This window comes from Oryzias latipes, chromosome 22, assembly GCF_053564925.1.
Source record: "Oryzias latipes strain Hd-rR chromosome 22, Olatipes_Hd-rR_3.1".
Taxonomy (NCBI): Eukaryota; Metazoa; Chordata; class Actinopteri; order Beloniformes; family Adrianichthyidae; genus Oryzias; species Oryzias latipes.
In genome coordinates, this window is record NC_136258.1 from 28,160,927 (window position 1) to 28,178,579 (window position 17,653).

The following is a 17,653-nucleotide window of genomic DNA, read 5'->3' on the forward strand; positions in this document are numbered from 1 at the left end:
CAGGACAGACGAGCAGGCAACAGATAATTGAGTAGGGAAATGCTGTTTAACTGAAAACGAAACTGAAGCAAAACACAAGAATCTAAAATTTCAAAGTGTAGATTTGTTGCAAAAAAAACCTTTTTTTTTTAATAGTTTTTGAGCTGCACACTCATAAAGAGCTGCAAGTAATTCCACAGTGGCTGAACTTTGTGTTTTAATGCAAGAGCATCCATCTGTCTTTTTATTTGTGACTGACCCGGTTCTGTTCTGTCAGGTCTACGGCCACGTGGCCTCTGGACCCGTCCAAAGAGGAGAAGCAGGGCTGGAGACACATCCGCATCAAGCAGATGGGGAAGAACGCCAGCGGTCAGACACACTACCTGTCCTTATCTGGGCTGGAGCTGTACGGCACGGTCACCGCCGTATGCGAGGACCAGCTGGGTAAGTAACTACAGGCTCTTGTTTTGCTCTTCATCCCTGGTACTCAATCCTCCTCACCCACCGCCAGGTAAAGCTGTGAAAGAGGCGGAGGCCAACCTTCGTCGCCAGCGGCGCCTCTTCCGTTCTCAGGTCATGAAGTACATCGTCCCAGGTGCGCGGGTCATCCGTGGCATCGACTGGAAGTGGAGGGACCAGGATGGAAACCCGGCAGGGGAAGGCACTGTCACTGGGGAGGCGCACAACGGTAAGAGGATGAAGACGCATCGTGATGTGACCGTGCTGCTGCTTGAAAATCGGAGGTTCTCAAACTGGCCGTTTCTGTCTTTGATTTCCGTCAGCAGCAGTCTGTGTGTTTCTATCCAGTCCTGGTGTAGCACAGCCTTTTCAAAGCCTGGTCCTCAGCCCCCCCCCACACACACCACCCTGCCATTCATGTTTCCTCTATAATGAAATGATGGAAATGAGGCTTTGTGCTCCCAGAGGAGCAGAAATGGGCGTCAGGGAGGCCTGAGGACCACAGCCGGGGAAACGGTCTGTGCTGATTGGTTCCAAATCTTTCTCGTTTGACAGATGGGCGTAGAGACCAAGCTTGATTGTTTAGACAAACACATGGCCAAATTCCTGCCTTCGTCTCCTGCATACATGCAGTTAAAGAACAATGTCGTACAGCTCCTGTGATTGGCTGCTCCCATGAGCCTCAATAACTAGAAAGATCAGGGTTGGTTCAGACCTCCAGCACAACCTGCTGGAAAAAGAAGGGAAAAAAATTACATTTGTCCGGGACTGGAGTGTTTTTTAAACGTTGACAGCGGGGAAAAACAGCACACAGAACTTTCCCATTCGGTTTTTCATTATTTTTCTTCAGTTCTGCTGCATGAAGAAATGCTTTTACTGTTCAGCGTCCCTGAGTGTGTAAACCGTGCACGTGTGCCCCATGCTTTCCTGCTCCTGCCTCAGGTCCAAGTAATGCATGGCTGACTAATTACTGTGTAAATGAGTTCAGCAGAGACGTCAAAATGATGTGATCTAGAATTCACTTTGACTTAAGATTCAGTGAAGTGTTTTGTTCTTCTGCACTTTAACTGTGGTTATCACAGCAAAGTCCAGCTTTATCTGTTTCATAGTGAATAAAAAGGATGTTTGGTACCATGTGGAGCTGATGTGTGCTGTCTGCCTTCCTCTGCCACCTTCTCTCTCTGCCGGCGCTCTGACATCCATCCGTCCGTCTCCCTCCTATCTCTCTGTCCATCCAGGCTGGATTGATGTAACCTGGGATGCTGGCGGCTCTAACTCTTATCGTATGGGCGCCGAAGGGAAGTTTGACCTCAAGCTTGCTCCAGGGTACGACCCTGAGCTGGCTGCCACAGCGCCATCACCCAAACCTGTCTCATCCGCTGTTTCAGGTCCCGCCTCCTCCACGGTGGGACCCTCTGCGACGCCAGCAGCTGTTGGCGGAACCACCATCACCACCTCATCCTCCTCCACCACCTCATCGTCCTCGCAGCAGCCTTCCTGGAGCAGTTTGGTGAAAAATAACTGTCCCGACAAGGGAGGGGCCAGCTCCTCCAGCAGGAAGGGTAGCAGCAGCTCCGTCTGCAGCGTCGCTTCCTCCTCTGACATCAGTCTGAGCTCCTCCATTGGGCTGCCTGGCGCTGGGAGCCTGCAGCTGGACAGGAAGGCCGAGGGGCTGCTGCTAGATCAGGCCGCGGGGGTGGAAGGGGTGACGGGGGGAGGGACCGGTTCCGATGGACATCAGCAAGAGCCGATAGTCGTTCTGTCCTCCGTGACCGAATCCGGTTCGGCGTCCAGCTCCGGCACGCTCACCGCCGACGTGTCAACGGCGGGTGACGAGCATCACTCCCCCTCTGCAATGGCCACTGCTGTGGACCCGGCCACGGCCATCTCCATGGGCTTGGTGAGCGTCAGCTCCCCGGACGTCAGCTCCGTGTCGGAGCCCTCCAGCAAAGACACTCACTCCCAGAGGCCGCTGTGCTCGGCCGTGAACACCCGGCTGTCCGTCAGCTCCCTGCTGGCCGCCAGCGCTCCCATGAGCTCCAGCGCCAGCGTGCCCAATCTGTCCTCTCGGGAGGCCAGCCTCATGGAGTCCTTCGTCCGCCGCGCGCCCAACATGTCCCGCACCAACGCTACCAACAACATGAACCTGAGCCGCAGCAGCAGCGACAACAACACCAACACACTGGGCAGGAACGTGATGAGCACAGCCAGTGAGTACCAGCTTCATCACACATTCACATCTCTGGAGGGATCAGGGCAGCTTTCAGGCAGAAAGCAGGAGAGAAAAGTCTCAATACTTTTGAGGGTATAGTTCACCTTCACCTCTGTAAAACATCTGCAGATGCTGTAAACTTTATTTGTGGACTAGATTTCATGTAGGAGCCAATAAAATGTGATCTAGATTTCCCCGAAACCCCAAACTGTCAAAGTGGAAGCTAAAAATCAGACCTCACTTTACAACTGGTCTGACTATTGAGATGATTTTAAAAATGGTCATTAAAACCAGGTATTTTCTAAATATACAAATAAACTTGAACCCACCGTTTGGACAACTTTATTAGCAGCATTCTTATAACATTAGACAGTTACAGTTACTGAATATTATGCATAATATTATGGTCTGTGGGAACAACTGTTGCAATAAATCCATATTTAGAATAAAGACTCCAAGTTTTTGTCTGTTTAGTACAGATTTCTTTTAGTTTGAAGTGGAAGGTTATTCTTCTGTTTCCTCACTGGATCTTTTCTGCCAAAAGAAATTTTCCAGATGTTGGTTTTTCGTCAACGTTGCTAGCTAGGAGCTTCCGTTTAGGCGTCGGAGCAGCCGCTTTAAGAAAGAAGCGGATGGCGGACACGTGATCGAGCCACTTGACATGTCGGACATGGTCTAGAATCCAGTGGTTTTCCAGAATAAAACTTCAAGAATCAGATTATAAACAAAAAGGAAAGAATGTAGGTCATGTTTTTTCTTTACGCACCAGTCCGTGGCCTGGGTTTTGGGAACTACTGTCTTGAATAACCTATAATAGTTTTTAAACTAACATATTACTGATGAAGACTAATGAAGAGCAGTGTGATGAAGCCTCCTCACCCTAACAGGAGGGTTGTGGTCGAAGCTCCCAGATCCTCTATTCGGAACTTTATTTTTCCAATCCAGATCACATGACACAGGCGTCAGGAAGTCTTCCCCATAAAACAGCTGCTTTTCTTGTTGTGGTGGTTGAGAGATCCCTCAGCTGTTTCCTGTCAGCTGACCGGACTCTTCGGTTTCTGAACGACTAACTGCTGCTGTTGTTTGTTTTCAGCATCTCCTCTTATGGGCGCTCAGAGCTTTCCTAACCTCACCACCACTGGCACCACCTCCACCGTTACCATGTCAACCTCCATAGTAACCTGCGGTAATAATGTAGCCACAGCCACCACGGGGCTGTCTGTGGGACAGTTGCTAAGCAACACACTGACAACCAGCTTAACCTCCACATCCAGCGAGAGCGACACGGGACAGGAGGCCGAGTTCTCCCTCTATGGTTTGTTCACACACACCCACTAAAACACACAAACACATGAACACACACGGCCTGCTTCACTAACCTGCTCCCTAACAACAGTCTGAGCTAAAAAAAAAAGATTAAACGCATCCTTAGAGGCTGATAAACGATGCGTTTACTTTTTTGTTCTTGATAGTTTTATGTCTTAAATTGTTCTTTACATTTTCTCAAAGTGAGAATTGAAATCCGAGTCGTTGTCGTTGGAATATTAAACCCCACTTTGGATCCACTTCCAAAGCGTTCCCAGTGGTCTTTTCATCACGACGATGGCGTTTTTGGCCAAACTCTTAAAAAAAACTGTTGATTTCAAGGACATAGTTTCTGCAGAGCCACAGGAGTTCATTAGAAATTCACGTCTGTGTTGTGGGTTGTTGGTGCAGAGCATCCCCGCCCCCTTTCCCCTCTCCCTGTTGTTGAGAGCTAGAAGCAGGAAGCTTGCAGCCCTGCCCAGAGTGTTTTCAATGTCACAAATGCAACCTTTTTCAAACCGCTTTTTCCTGTCTGTTCCTGAATCACAGGATGCAGAAGAAAGAAATACCCAGAATTTAATTTTAAGCTTAGTTTTTTGCCTTCCATTATCAGAAAATTGCCACAAGAACAGGTTAAAACCCCCAAAAACTCTTATTTTCATTAGTGGTTGTGATCAGGACATAGAAGCGTCTCTTCTTCTAAATGTGGATGTTGGAGGTTCGCTGGATCTCCTCAGCGTTCTTCATCTCTCTTTGTGCTTCCTGGGATGTCCTGCAGACTTCCTGGACAGTTGCCGGGCCAACACGCTGCTAGCAGAGCTGGACGATGAGGAGGACCTCCCAGAGCCCGACGACGACGACGATGAGAATGAAGACGACAATCAGGAGGATCAGGAGTATGAGGAGGTCCTGGTGTGTTGTTTGCTCTCCTCGCTCCTCGTTTGTTCACACCGAAGCCAACAGTCTGTCAACTGCGCTTGTGGGCTGCGTTCCAGGAGGAGGAGGAGTATGAGACGAAGGGAGGACGGAGGAGGACATGGGACGATGACTTTGTCCTAAAAAGACAGTTTTCTGCTTTGGTCCCTGCCTTCGACCCCAGACCAGGAAGAACCAACGTCCAGCAGACCACCGACCTGGAGATCCCCCCACCAGGTAAAGCTCATGTGGTCATCGCTGTGGGGATGAGGCTTCGTATTCATCACCCATGGAAGAAAACGTAACGTCGCTCTGTTTCGGTTCAGGAACTCCGCGGTCGGAGGTTCGGGAGGAGGTGGAGTGTGCCCCATCCCCCCACCTCGCCCTCACACTGAAGGTGAGACACGGCAAAAGCCTGCATGAAGCTCTGCGTCTGTCTTCCTAGAATATCTCCACAGTTCTTTAAAAAGGTTTTTTTTATAAATATTTTGAATTTTCAAAAAGCAGATTTTGTTTTCTGAAATGTTGAGAGTTTTTAGAATGGTGTGATTTGACAAACCAAAGTTGATGTGAGGAGAAACATCAGCTTAGCAACAACAACAACTTTCCTGGAAATTTAAAATAGCTTCACGTACCTGAAAAGATACCGATGGCCGAAATATGTCAGTAGATCCGTTCGATCTCGTTCGCTGAAGGTCTGCATCTTTCCCAGGTGGCGGGTCTCGGCACGGCTCGGGAGGTGGAGATCCCGCTCTCCAACTACAAGTTGACCATCTTCTACTATGTGCAGCGGCTCCTGCAGCTCTCCTGCAACGGCGCCGTAAAGACGGACAAGCTGCGGCGCATCTGGGAGCCGACGTACACGTAAGTGTCTGAATGCCAACGGCTGGCAGAGGCAGAGCTTGACTGTGGGTGTGTTTTCCTGCAGGATCATGTACAGAGAGCTCAAAGACTCGGACAAAGAGAAGGAGAGCGGGAAGATGGTGAGTCTGTGTGGCGGGTGGGGGTGGAGCAGACATTTCAGGATGTTTAATGTCTGCTCTCCTTCTGCCTGCAGGACCTCTTTGAGCACGTTGTTGGAAGTCGTTCTGGAGGTCTGAGCCCCAGCTCGGGTTCAGCCAATCAGAGCAGCGAGATCCTGGGCTGGGCGAAGGAGGCGGTCCTGGCCAAGGCGGGCTGCAGCCAGAACGCCTGCGGGGTGGAAGACGTCCTGCAGCTGCTGCGCATTCTCTATGTGATTGGGAGAGACTCTACTGCAGGCGGACGCACGCTGCAAGAGGGTACGCATGCATGCACACACGCGTATGCCTGTGGACACACATACACATGCACACATAAATGCGCACACACACGTCGGTTCGAGGACCATGTTAGATCTGAGCACAGACGGAGAGGAGTCTCTGTCTTCATCGTGTGACTCTCTGATTTCTTCCCCCTGTGCTCAGATGTTGACGAGCTGCAGTTCAACTCGCCTCCTGAGGAGTTCAGCAGCAAGAAGATCACCACCAAGATCCTGCAGCAGATCGAGGTCCGTGTCTCCTGTTGGTTCTCCTCTTCACCTCCTTTTCACAGCTGTGCTGAGATCTAGACTCTTTCACTCGCCGTCAGTGCAGTGTTGGTACCTGTACGTGACGGACGCTCCCTTCTGGTCTTGATGAGATCTTTTGGTTTTAGATTTAATTGTCTGTTTATGCAGATTTCTTTCATAACAAAATTATGTCAGATTTATTCTGAAGAGATTCCTAGTTCAGACTTCGTCTGGACAGACTGATGAGGGTTAAAAGTCCAAAGAAGAAACTCTGCAGGAGGCCTTTAGTGAGCTTCTCCATCCTGGATTTGAAATGTTCTGGATGTGTTCTGATGTGTTCAGGAGCCCTTGGCTCTGGCTAGCGGAGCGCTGCCGGACTGGTGTGAGCAGCTCACCTCCAAGTGTCCTTTCCTGATCCCCTTTGAGACCAGACAGCTGTACTTCACCTGCACTGCCTTTGGGGCCTCCAGGTGAGTCTGACGGGACAAAAGAGGAAACTTTACATCAGAACCACCAAGCAGAATCTGGGAGATGGTTCTGCTAATGAAGAGTTACCTCCAGAAGAACCTTTGGAGATGGTTCTGTGTTTCTTCTCTGAGACACAACTTCAGGATCTTCTGGCGGTAAAGTTCTGGTTTTGTCCCTGTCCTAACTTCTGATCCGTGTCCACAGGGCGATCGTGTGGCTCCAGAACCGCCGCGAGGCGACCATGGAGCGCTCACGGCCATCCACCACCGTCCGGCGAGACGACCCCGGAGAGTTCAGAGTCGGTCGGCTTAAACACGAGCGCGTTAAAGTTCCTCGAGGGGAGTCCATGATGGAGTGGGCGGAGTCTGTGATGCAGATCCACGCAAACAGGAAGTCTGTTTTAGAGGTAAGAAGGAAACCCACAGCAGATTAAGAAAAACATGATATAAAAATGAGCACAAAAATTAAAATGGAGCCCCTCCCCCGACCTACACAACACCCCACCCCCTAAACTGTAGGGGATAGACAACAGGAAAACGGCTGTGATCATGTGTGCAGTTGTTTATGTTCAGGAGGTTCCGTGTGTGTTTTGCGTGCCTGTAGATGTTTGTGTTCTTCTCTGTGTGCGTCTTGTCTGCCCGTTTTTTGTGCATGTTCCATGTGTGCGTGTGTGTATCTGTTTACGTGCACATCTTGTGCGTGCGTGTTCCGTGTGTGTGTGTTCATGTTTTGGGTGGGTGTTCTGCATGCGTGATCCATGTATGTTCCGTGCAGGTGGAGTTTCTGGGTGAGGAGGGGACGGGTCTGGGTCCGACTCTGGAGTTCTACGCTCTGGTGGCGGCGGAGTTTCAGAGAACGTCTCTGGGGATCTGGCTCTGTGACGACGACTTCCCGGACGACGAGTCCCGACAGGTCGGCCTCTCCGGACACGCCGACGGCCTCCGTCCTGCAGATTCGGAGCAGACTTTGCTGAATCTTCTGCTCGCGTCCTTCAGGTGGATCTGGGTGGAGGTCTGAAGCCTCCTGGCTTCTACGTGCAGCGGTCCTGCGGGCTCTTCCCGGCGCCGTTCCCTCAGGACAGCGAGGAGCTGGAGCGGATTACGCGGCTCTTCCACTTCCTGGGGATCTTCCTGGCCAAGTGCATCCAGGACAACCGGCTGGTGGACCTGCCCGTGTCCCAGCCTTTCTTCAAGCTGCTCTGCATGGGGGACATCAAGTCCAACATGAGCAAGCTGCTGTACCAGTCCCGCGGCTCCCCCCAGGGCCACCTCTCCGAGAGGGCCCCCCTGCTGCTGCTGACGGAGGTGCAGTCGGAGGCGTCCACAGAGGAGAGCCAGGAGACCTACTCTGTGGGGAGCTTCGACGAGGACTCCAAGTCAGACTTCATCATGGACCCCCCCAAACCCAAGCCGCCCGCCTGGTTCCACGGCATCATGTCCTGGGACGACTTCCATCTGGTCAACCCGCACAGGTGAGACCGCTGTCGGGCTCCAGGTGGCGCTAAGACCACTCAGCTGTTCTCAGGTGTCCCAAAAGAAACGGGACCCTCAGACAACCGGGAGATCCGTTTGATCTGTGAAGTTTTGCTCCGAACCGAACCTTCTTCCTCCCGCAGAGCCAGTTTCCTGAAGGAGGTGAAGGAGCTGGCAGTGAGGAGGAGACAGATTCTGACCAGCAAGAGTTTGTCAGAGGATGAGAAGAACACCAGGCTGCAGGACCTGATGCTGAGGAACCCGCTGGGCTCTGGGCCCCCCTTAAGCGTCGAAGACCTCGGGTAAAAAAAGAAATGTTTGTGAAAAGTTAAAGACCCACGAAAAACGCATCATGTTTCTAATGATGGAGGATGAAGGTAGAGAAAAATGTAGCTTAAAATGTCTGTCTGAGTATTTCTTTATTTAGAACCAGGCAGATAAATATGCTGTTGGAAAAATATCCTATTTGTGACAGAAAATACTCTGGGGGGGTCACAAGCTCTGAACAACAGGGAGGGGATGGGTCCAAATGTGCCGCTCTGCAGAAACTGTGTTCCAGAAAAAGACATCATCATACTTAGAAGAGCACTGGGAACGCTGGAGGGTGATCAGAGTAAAACTCCACAGACGTGCAGCTTCATCGTTTCTGCCCCCCCCCCACACAGGTTGAACTTCCAGTTCTGTCCGTCCTCCAAGATTCACGGCTTCTTCGCGGTGGATCTGAAACCAAACGGGGATGACGAGGTAACGGACACATGAACGCTGCTCCCCCCAGTAACGTTTAGAATCCGTCGTTTCAGAATGTGCTCCTTTGAACTGTTTACGCCTGTCGATGCAAATATGCATCGAACCACTGAGAAAGCCAAAGCAGAAGTGATGATTTTTGTCCATAGCTGGATATAAATCAATTCCTGTACACTTGTTCCCTCATTTAGAGCAGGGGTTACGTTTTAAACCTGACCAGCAAGAAGGCAAATACACAAAGCAGAATTCTACGTTTCCAGGCTATCAAACTCCTCACTGCACACTTTTTCTCAGACACACGTGAACATTTTCACACTTTTGTCTCTTCTTTAAGTCCTTAAAGTTCAAACCTTCGTAGAAAACGACGACACTGGACGACATTTCACCAACATGCCGCAGCATAAAGCTGATCCCTGACACCAGGGGGCGCTCCTCTGTTTGGTAACCCTGTAACTGCTGCCATTCTGACGGCGCAAAGCCGCTTTTGTCCACGTCACCATCGGCTGATCCACGCTGGTCGCACCAACGGTCAGCGTGTTGTTGAGGCGTCGCCGCCAGCGTCTCCGGTGTTGAACTGAAACCCCCGTGGCGTTCGGTGGAACTCGACTCCTCGCTCTGATGTCTGCAGATGGTGAGTCTGGAGAACGCCGAGGAGTACGTGGAGCTGATGTTCGACTTCTGCATGCACGCCGGCATCCAGAAGCAGATGGAGGCGTTCAGAGGTGAGCGCACGCCGAGCCGTGACGGTAGGGGGTGGGGGTGCAGTGGTCAGCCGCTGACCGGCTGCGTCTCCCGCAGAGGGTTTCAACCGCGTCTTCCCCATGGAGAAGCTCAGCTCGTTCAGCCAGAAGGAGGTGCAGATGATCCTCTGCGGAAACCAATCCCCCTGCTGGACCGCCGATGACATCATCAGCTACACCGAGCCAAAGCTGGGATACACCAGAGACAGGTGGGATTATGCCCCTGAACCCCCCTACCCTCCCCCCTCTGCACAGGCGGGGTTAAACGCCGTTCTCCCCCCTCCTCCTCAGCCCTGGGTTCCTGCGCTTCATCCGAGTTTTATGCGGAATGTCGACGGACGAGAGGAAAGCTTTCCTGCAGTTCACCACCGGCTGCTCCACGCTGCCCCCCGGTGGCCTGGCTAACCTGCACCCGCGCCTCACCATCGTCAGAAAGGTAAGTGGGCTCTGATTGGCCGCTGAGGTCGACGGGCGACGGGACTCTGACTCCACGCTGCCCCCTTCAGGTGGACGCCACGGACTCCAGCTACCCATCGGTGAACACGTGCGTTCACTACCTGAAGCTGCCGGAGTACTCGTCAGAGGAGATCATGAGGGAGCGGCTGTTGGCGGCCACCATGGAGAAGGGCTTCCACCTCAACTGACCTCGCCGCCGTCGCACTGAGCATGCTCCCCAGATCCGTCCGTCCCTCCGGCCTCACGGACGGACGGACAGACTGCTGGAGGAGGACGTTTGTGTCGTAGAACCGAGAGAAGCCTCTGTCCCACCAGCTTCAACTCGCACCCCCCCTCGCCTTGCCGGCAGCCGCCAGCTCGCCGCCATGTCCAGCGTCCTCCTCCCGTCTTAGGAATTTCCTGTCTGGTTTGACACCCCCACCCCCCGGCTTGTTTTAGTTTTCCCTCGGTTCCTTTTCGCTTCGTGTGTGCCGCATTTTGGTTCGTTTCCGACCAGAAGAAGAGGTCAAAGGTCAGAGAGCCGTGAAGCTGCAGAGACAAACGGGACGGCGGCTCTGCTCTCCCTGTATTTTCTTTGTATATTATAAACCTTTATTTAACTCAAGTCGCAGTTTGAAGTAAACAGATATTTTCAAATGTGTATGCTCCAAAAACATCATTAAAATGTTTGCAAAGTATCTTCTGACTCCTGTCCTCTCAGGAACTGAACCCGCAACCTCTCAGCATTTAGGAACATTAACCAAAACCTTTATTGATCACAGCCAGAAGCAACAAATGAATCACTAATTTACCAAAACCAGGTTCTTCTAAGATTATTTCAGGTTGAATTTTCTTTACTTTTATTCATAATGTTAAAGAATTAAAAGGAAAATACAACAAATGACAGTACGACATGCTCAAGGTAATTACCAAGCTTCATATTATAATCTATCGGATATTCTGTTTACATTTTGTCTTTTTGTTTGTGGACGGCAAATGTTTGTGAGGCAAACGATTCAGTAACTGATCATATTTTACTCCCCTCTTAGAAAAGCGCTTTAGTCACCTTCTCATTTACACCGATGGCGGCGCCACTGCTGAACGCCGCCACACGCTCAGGACTAATGTGATACTCAAGGACCGTTTGACACACAAGGGTGTGATCTGATCAGAGGTCGACCACTCTACCTCAGCACCACGGTCAGCCATTCCTAAAGAATCCCAAATGTTCCGTAATATCTAGAAATAATTATTAAAATGTTTGAATTAATTTCTTTTTCTGGAGGTTTTTTTCTTTCACCCAAGAATTTTATTGTGAAAGGGACAGGAAATAGAAACCTATATACCTTGGCTTTTGGCACAGATATAAAAGCATGAATTCAGTTAAACTGAAGTGTTTTACAATCAATGTTCCGTTTTTAAAGTTTTTTATTTTGTAAAAACAGTTTTCCATGCAGACTTCCTGAGAAATTCTGGAACTTCAGCTGTGGTCTTCACCTGATTAGGCTTTATTCCTCTTCTGTTCTGGACCCACCAGAACCAGGTTCTGCAGGACCCACCAGAACCAGGTTCTGCAGGACCCACCAGAACCAGGTTCTGCAGGACCCACCAGAACCAGGTTCTGCAGGACCCATCACCCCTCAGCCATCTTGTTGATGGCGGTAAGCGGAGCCAGGATGCGGTTCTTGTTGGTTTCTACGATGTGTCCGTTCTGGATCATCTCGTCAAGGATGATGTGGATGCTGTCCAGGTTAAACATGATCTGAGGAGGTTTCAGGTGAAGGAACCGTTCTCTGCTGTGATGATGTCACTGAAAACTCCTCTTCATCCTCATGTTGACTTGATCTTAAAGGATACGTCCAGTTCACTCTGCAGAGAAACAAAAGGGGTCAAAACCAATTCCGATCTTTCTGCACATAATCATCTTAAGGCGGAACTCTTTGATCTTCTCAGGGCCTTTGGAAAAAACTGGTTTACCTCATTTAAGGTACTTGAAATAAATCATCTGCACAATAAAATCTTTTTTCATTTATTTGGGGGGTTTTGTTAAAAAAGAAATTACTTTTTTGGTTTATCAAAACTTTTATTTCCAGAGCTTTTTCTAAAAAAATATATATATTTCTTTACATTGTTTGTTTTTCAAGATATTTTTGTTGTATTTTTAGGTTTTCGATTTAAGATCATTTTGTTGGTAAAAACCCATAACTTCAAAAAAAAACCTGGAAAAAATTTAAAAAATAAATATATATTTTTAAAGAACATTTGAAAATCCTAAAAAAAAAAAAATTTAACTCGATGCTCCGTCTTGAATGAGTTTTGCTATGCTAGTGCTAACTGGAGCATCGTTCAAAGGCAACACTGCCCTCTAGTGGCTACTTTAGGGACAGCACCGTTTTTAGCTGCGAGATCAAAAATAAAAAACACCTCAAACTTGGAGGCTGTGAACTCACCACCCTGCTGAAGTGTTTGTCCAGAACCTCCACAAAGTTGTGGATCAGCTCATAGATGGACAGCTCATTCTGTGGGGGACACAAATGGTCTGGAGTACAGAAGGGAGGACAGGAAACGTGTCTGACATCCTGCAGCCTCACCTCGCCGTCTGAGACTCCCACCACGATGATGAGGGCGGCGTACTGCCGGTACACCAGCTTGAAGTCCTTGAACTCCACAAAAGAACACTGCAAACACAGCAGAGTCAGAGCAGCGTGGACTTCTCCCATTCCCACCGTGAACCACATGAACTCGAGCGGACCTGGTCCTTCTTGCGGCTCAGGCAGCAGCGGACGGCGTCGGCCTCCAGAGCCGCCCTCCTGCTCAGCTCCACGGACTCGTAGTACCTGGACAGCCGGGTCTGACCCTGCTGGTTCACCATCAGGACAAACTTGATCATCTTTGGGCCACAGAGGAGCTCGACCCTGAAAACCCAACAGGTGATGGTCAGCTGGGAGTCCACGTGGAGACAGATCAAATCATCAACCTTTAGACATGAAAAATATCAGTTTATCAGGTAGAGTTGTGGGTTTGATTCCTGCCAGGGGATCTTCTGTCACCTGAATGTTTGGAGTCCAGTCTTTTCAAACAAGCAGATTTCGGTCTAACAACTGTTGTTTACAAACTATACTTTATTTAAATGAAAAAAACAGAAACGACTCGTTTGGTGCTGAAACCTAGTTATTTTGACAGAATGCAAAGATGCGTTCACTGACTGTGATTGCGTCGTTAATAAGAGAACTCAAATGTTTTTATTTGGCCAACAGGAAAACAAAAACAACACAGCCATTAAACGTCTGATGGAACGTAAAAGTAAGAGCCCAAGAAGACATATTTGCAGTTTGATAAAAGGTTAGTTTGTGACCGATAAACTTGAGTTTTTAATGTAAAACACTTACCAAGCGCCGATGTCTGGTTATAGTAGCCCGAGAGCTCAGATAAACAATAAAAAACAAAACATGTGATTTTTCACCGCCTCATATTTAACGTATGGAGATGAGGCAGATAAAGACAGCTTTATGATTAAATCAACAACGAAACGAAGCCATTATTTCCCTATTTAGCGTCGGTGTTCTTCTATGGTTCACGATGTTCTGATGTGTGAATACTGCCCCCTCGTGGCAGCAGCTGCATCCTACAAGTCCTCCCAATTCTTCTTCTGTCAAGATTTTCAAGGGTTGACAATAATGCATTACCGCCACCTACAGCTTTTTTGTTGAATTGCACCTTGTATTATTCTTATCATTAATCATAATAATGATAATATAATATTAGCGATTGAAAATGACAGAACATGGCTTAACATTCAGTCAATTAAAAAAGGAAGAAATATGGAACAGATAACTGTGAAACAAAATAATAAAAAAAATGCAGTAATGCCAGGCTTATTTTTTTACACCTGGGAGAATTTTATCTCACATAACTTCTAAACCATTAAACAATTAAAATAAAAACAAAATTTCAAGAAAAGAAAAGAAATATCATTATAACATGCTTATGTGTCAACTAATTACAAGAGTTTTAATATACTCACTGACCACTTTCTTAGGTACATCTGTCAAATTGCTTGTCAACTCAAATTTCTAATCAGCCAATCACAAGGCAGCAACTCAATGCATTTAGGCATGTGGACGTGGTCAAGACGATCTGTTGCCGTTCAAATTGTGCATCAGAATGGAGAGGAAAACTGAAATGACTTTGAGCGTGTCATGGTTGATGTTGCCAGACAGGCAGGTCTGCAACATCGCTGTAAAAATAGAATAGAAATTTGAGAAATTTAATCTACTGAAATTTGACTCTGCAGGAGCAAATCTTTAACATTTTGGCAATCATACATTGAGCCAGAGGGTTCTCCTGAACGTCCTGACCTCAGGACCTCCCTCCAGCGTGAAAGCATCATCTGCACATTTCCATGAACACCAGCCTGTAGACCCAGCGTCTCTCTGGTTTCTTCAGGACAGATGCAGTGTGCAAAGAAACACTTTCAAAATTCCTAATTCTCTTCTTTTTATTGAACTATAGATATTTTTCCCTCATGTATTATAGTGTTTGCTTTCTTTTTAATCTGTTTAATTTACCTGAGTGGTTCAATTTAAGATTAGCCTCTTTTGCTCATATTGTGTCATTTCAATGGAATTTTTTTTTTATAAAATGCCAGAATAGGCCCGGATCTCATCACTAATTTAAAAAAAAAAATCAACAGATGGCTTCAAAGACGTTTAACTTTAAGAGGAATAACTTTATTGACTAAGACCAAACGGATTTACAGGTTTGTTTTGAAAAAAACTAATGAATCCTAAATAATCTCCACAGTTTCAGGAAGACTAATTTTTTAGACTTAATTATACTTTTAAAATCAGTTGGATTAAAACAAATTCTTTATGAACCCAGACTCACCATAAAACCTTATTACAGATTGTACATTTTCTAAACTTGGTGGCCTCTATTTTGTATTCTCCAATCTAACTATAAAATAATAATTTTAAAAAGAAAGTTTGGGGTTTTCTTGGTGTCATTATCAATATTTGTAAACGATTTTGTCAACAAAATTCAAATTCTGCCTACTATCAACAAACCTAAAGCTATCAATTACATTTTTTAAAAGTATTATATTTGCGGAATGTAACAGGTTACGTGAAGGTGATAGTAGGAAATTAAATCTTTTTGTATTTTTGTGTTATTTTATACGGAGCCCGTGTCCTGACATTAAGATATAAAAATATATCTTGTTCCCACAGATTAATATCTTGTTCCCACAGGTTATTATGTCGTTCGCACGAAATACTATTCCGTTCCCACAAGATACTATTCCGTTCCCACAAGATACTATTGCGTTCCCTCAAAATACTATTCCGTTCCCTCGAAATGATTAACTCGTGCGAACGCAATAATTATGTCGTTCGAACGCAATAATTAATCCGTTCGAACGCAATAATTATTCACGTCATAAGTCATTCACGCGGATATGCTCTCTGTACGCCGGCAAAAGCCGCTTTCAGCGGTAACTTCCGTGTCTCTGTGACCCATATTCGTTCAAAAAAGGAACATGAAAAACAAAAATGATCACTTTATTACCGTCTCAATGAATATAAGAAAAATATCAAAAGATTTATGATAACTAGGCTGCTTTGTCAAACGATAGCTCCTGCTAGGCTAGCTCCGCCGCAGAGCTCTCTGTCTGATCATGTATGCCGGCATTTGGGCAACTGGCTGGTCTGTTGTCAGACAGCTGATATTGTAGTTTAGGGTCGAATAGGAATAATAATATTCAGGACTTGTCTTTTATTAACTTTAGCAGTCAGTATTTTTACATTCGAAGGCTATTAGGCTACATGCTAACTGACTAGCCGATCATTTCCTGTTATTAATTTACGTCATAGATTTACAGCAGATACCTTCACATTTCTGTCTGTGTGTGTCTCATTACATTGCATTGAAGACACGGAGGATGTTTAGAGAACAGATTTATTTATTTTATTTATAAAAGCACAGAAGCATCCATCGTTTTCACGTTCACATCTGGTACGCCCTCAGTCATCTTGCTGCAAAAGCCGCTTCCTGCCGCTACTTCCGTGTCTCTGTGAGCATTCAATAGGGGTAAAAATAAAAGCAAGAATGGTCGATCTGTTATTTTCTCGATGAAAATCTGAAAAATATCATATTAAGCTGGATGCTTCGCCTAAAGCACTTACCTTTAGCTTGTAGCATAACAACAATAGCAGTACGTCCCGTTTCCCAGAGTGCTTTGCTGCCAATCACTAGCCAATCACCGTGTCCCTGTGACCAAGGTCTAACAACAAGACCAATGATTGGCCAGTGATTTGCAGCAAAGCACTCTGGGAAACGGGACGTACTGCTATTGTTGTTATGCTACAAGCTAAAGGTAAGTGCTTTAGGCGAAGCATCCAGCTTAATATGATATTTTTCCGATTTTCATCGAGAAAATAACAGATCGACCATTCTTGCTTTTATTTTTACCCCTATTGAATGCTCACAGAGACACGGAAGTAGCGGCAGGAAGCGGCTTTTGCAGCAAGATGACTGAGGGCGTACGAGATGTGAACGTGAAAACGATGGATGCTTCTGTGCTTTTTAAAATAAATAAATCTGTTCTCTAAACATCCTCCGTGTCTTCAATGCAATGTAATGAGACACACACAGACAGAAATGTGAAGGTATCTGCTGTAAATCTATGACGTAAATTAATAACAGGAAATGATCGGCTAGTCAGTTAGCATGTAGCCTAATAGCCTTCGAATGTAAAAATACTGACTGCTAAAGTTAATAAAAGACAAGTCCTGAATATTATTATTCCTATTCGACCCTAAACTACAATATCAGCTGTCTGACAACAGACCAGCCAGTTGCCCAAATGCCGGCATACATGATCAGACAGAGAGCTCTGCGGCGGAGCTAGCCTAGCAGGAGCTATCGTTTGACAAAGCAGCCTAGTTATCATAAATCTTTTGATATTTTTCTTATATTCATTGAGACGGTAATAAAGTGATCATTTTTGTTTTTCATGTTCCTTTTTTGAACGAATATGGGTCACAGAGACACGGAAGTTACCGCTGAAAGCGGCTTTTGCCGGCGTACAGAGAGCATATCCGCGTGAATGACTTATGACGTGAATAATTATTGCGTTCGAACGGATTAATTATTGCGTTCGAACGACATAATTATTGCGTTCGCACAAGTTAATCATTTCGAGGGAACGGAATAGTATTTTGAGGGAACGCAATAGTATCTTGTGGGAACGGAAAAGTATCTTGTGGGAACGGAATAGTATTTCGTGCGAACGACATAATAACCTGTGGGAACAAGATATTAATCTGTGGGAACAAGATATATTTTTATATCTTAATGTCAGGACACGGGCTCCGTAATTTTATTTTTAGGTTTGGGG

At 46.9% G+C, this 17,653-nt stretch overlaps 2 protein-coding genes and 2 long non-coding RNA genes across 12 annotated transcripts in view; 2 read left to right on the forward strand and 2 right to left on the reverse strand.

Annotated features, from left to right (window-relative positions):
* The window catches only part of hectd1 (HECT domain containing 1), a 29,239-nt gene extending 18,284 nt beyond the window's left edge, over nt 1-10,955 (forward strand). The window contains exons 24-45 of one of the 8 annotated variants that reach the window (XM_078941131.1): nt 257-423; nt 491-667; nt 1,677-1,721; nt 1,827-2,648; nt 3,744-3,965; nt 4,734-4,867; nt 4,951-5,107; nt 5,197-5,267; nt 5,583-5,734; nt 5,799-5,853; nt 5,928-6,150; nt 6,316-6,398; nt 6,741-6,868; nt 7,071-7,272; nt 7,641-7,778; nt 7,862-8,337; nt 8,482-8,640; nt 9,004-9,082; nt 9,711-9,804; nt 9,881-10,031; nt 10,114-10,258; nt 10,329-10,955. In XM_078941131.1, the coding sequence (XP_078797257.1) occupies nt 257-423; nt 491-667; nt 1,677-1,721; nt 1,827-2,648; nt 3,744-3,965; nt 4,734-4,867; nt 4,951-5,107; nt 5,197-5,267; nt 5,583-5,734; nt 5,799-5,853; nt 5,928-6,150; nt 6,316-6,398; nt 6,741-6,868; nt 7,071-7,272; nt 7,641-7,778; nt 7,862-8,337; nt 8,482-8,640; nt 9,004-9,082; nt 9,711-9,804; nt 9,881-10,031; nt 10,114-10,258; nt 10,329-10,466 (4,018 nt within the window). In that variant the 3' untranslated portion in view covers nt 10,467-10,955. Of the gene's footprint in view, nt 1-256; nt 424-490; nt 668-1,676; nt 2,649-3,743; nt 3,966-4,733; nt 4,868-4,950; nt 5,108-5,196; nt 5,268-5,582; nt 5,735-5,798; nt 5,854-5,927; nt 6,151-6,315; nt 6,399-6,740; nt 6,869-7,070; nt 7,273-7,640; nt 7,779-7,861; nt 8,338-8,481; nt 8,641-9,003; nt 9,083-9,710; nt 9,805-9,880; nt 10,032-10,113; nt 10,259-10,328 lie in introns of all 8 variants that reach the window. The other 7 variants (XM_011490136.4, XM_011490137.4, XM_078941133.1 and 4 more) reach the window with 7 other exon arrangements.
* Nucleotides 10,956-11,667: 712 nt separating this feature from the next.
* Nucleotides 11,668-13,863, reverse strand: ap4s1 (adaptor related protein complex 4 subunit sigma 1). Of its 2 annotated transcripts, XM_078941173.1 has the most exons (7): nt 13,647-13,863; nt 13,010-13,172; nt 12,849-12,935; nt 12,708-12,776; nt 12,115-12,126; nt 11,851-12,019; nt 11,668-11,800 (listed from the first exon to the last, which is right to left on the reverse strand). In XM_078941173.1, the coding sequence occupies exons 2-6, from the start codon at nt 13,145-13,147 to the stop codon at nt 11,891-11,893; spliced, it is 435 nt and encodes a 144-aa protein (XP_078797299.1). In that variant the 5' UTR covers nt 13,148-13,172; nt 13,647-13,863; the 3' UTR covers nt 11,668-11,800; nt 11,851-11,890. The 2 variants fall into 2 exon arrangements, with proteins under 2 accessions (XP_078797299.1, XP_004082188.1); XM_004082140.5 differs by having other exon boundaries at nt 11,668-12,019.
* Nucleotides 13,864-16,198: 2,335 nt separating this feature from the next.
* On the reverse strand, nt 16,199-16,528 carry LOC144989122 (uncharacterized). Its single transcript, XR_013653277.1, has 2 exons — nt 16,440-16,528; nt 16,199-16,325 (listed from the first exon to the last, which is right to left on the reverse strand). It is a non-coding gene; the product is annotated as an uncharacterized LOC144989122 (long non-coding RNA).
* A 45-nt stretch (nt 16,529-16,573) lies between these two features.
* On the forward strand, nt 16,574-16,866 carry LOC144989123 (uncharacterized). The gene is made up of 2 exons (XR_013653278.1): nt 16,574-16,630; nt 16,745-16,866. It is a non-coding gene; the product is annotated as an uncharacterized LOC144989123 (long non-coding RNA).
* Nucleotides 16,867-17,653: the final 787 nt, after the last annotated feature.

Coding starts and splice junctions, on each gene's coding strand:
- ap4s1 (XM_078941173.1), bottom strand. CDS start 13,147: ATGATCAAGTTTGTCCTGATGGTGAACCAGCAGGGTCAGACCCGGCTG. Junction 12,936..13,009: donor TGAGCCGCAAGAAGGACCAG/GTCCGCTCGAGT, acceptor CTGTGTTTGCAG/TGTTCTTTTGTGGAGTTCAA. Junction 12,777..12,848: donor TGGGAGTCTCAGACGGCGAG/GTGAGGCTGCAG, acceptor TGTCCCCCACAG/AATGAGCTGTCCATCTATGA.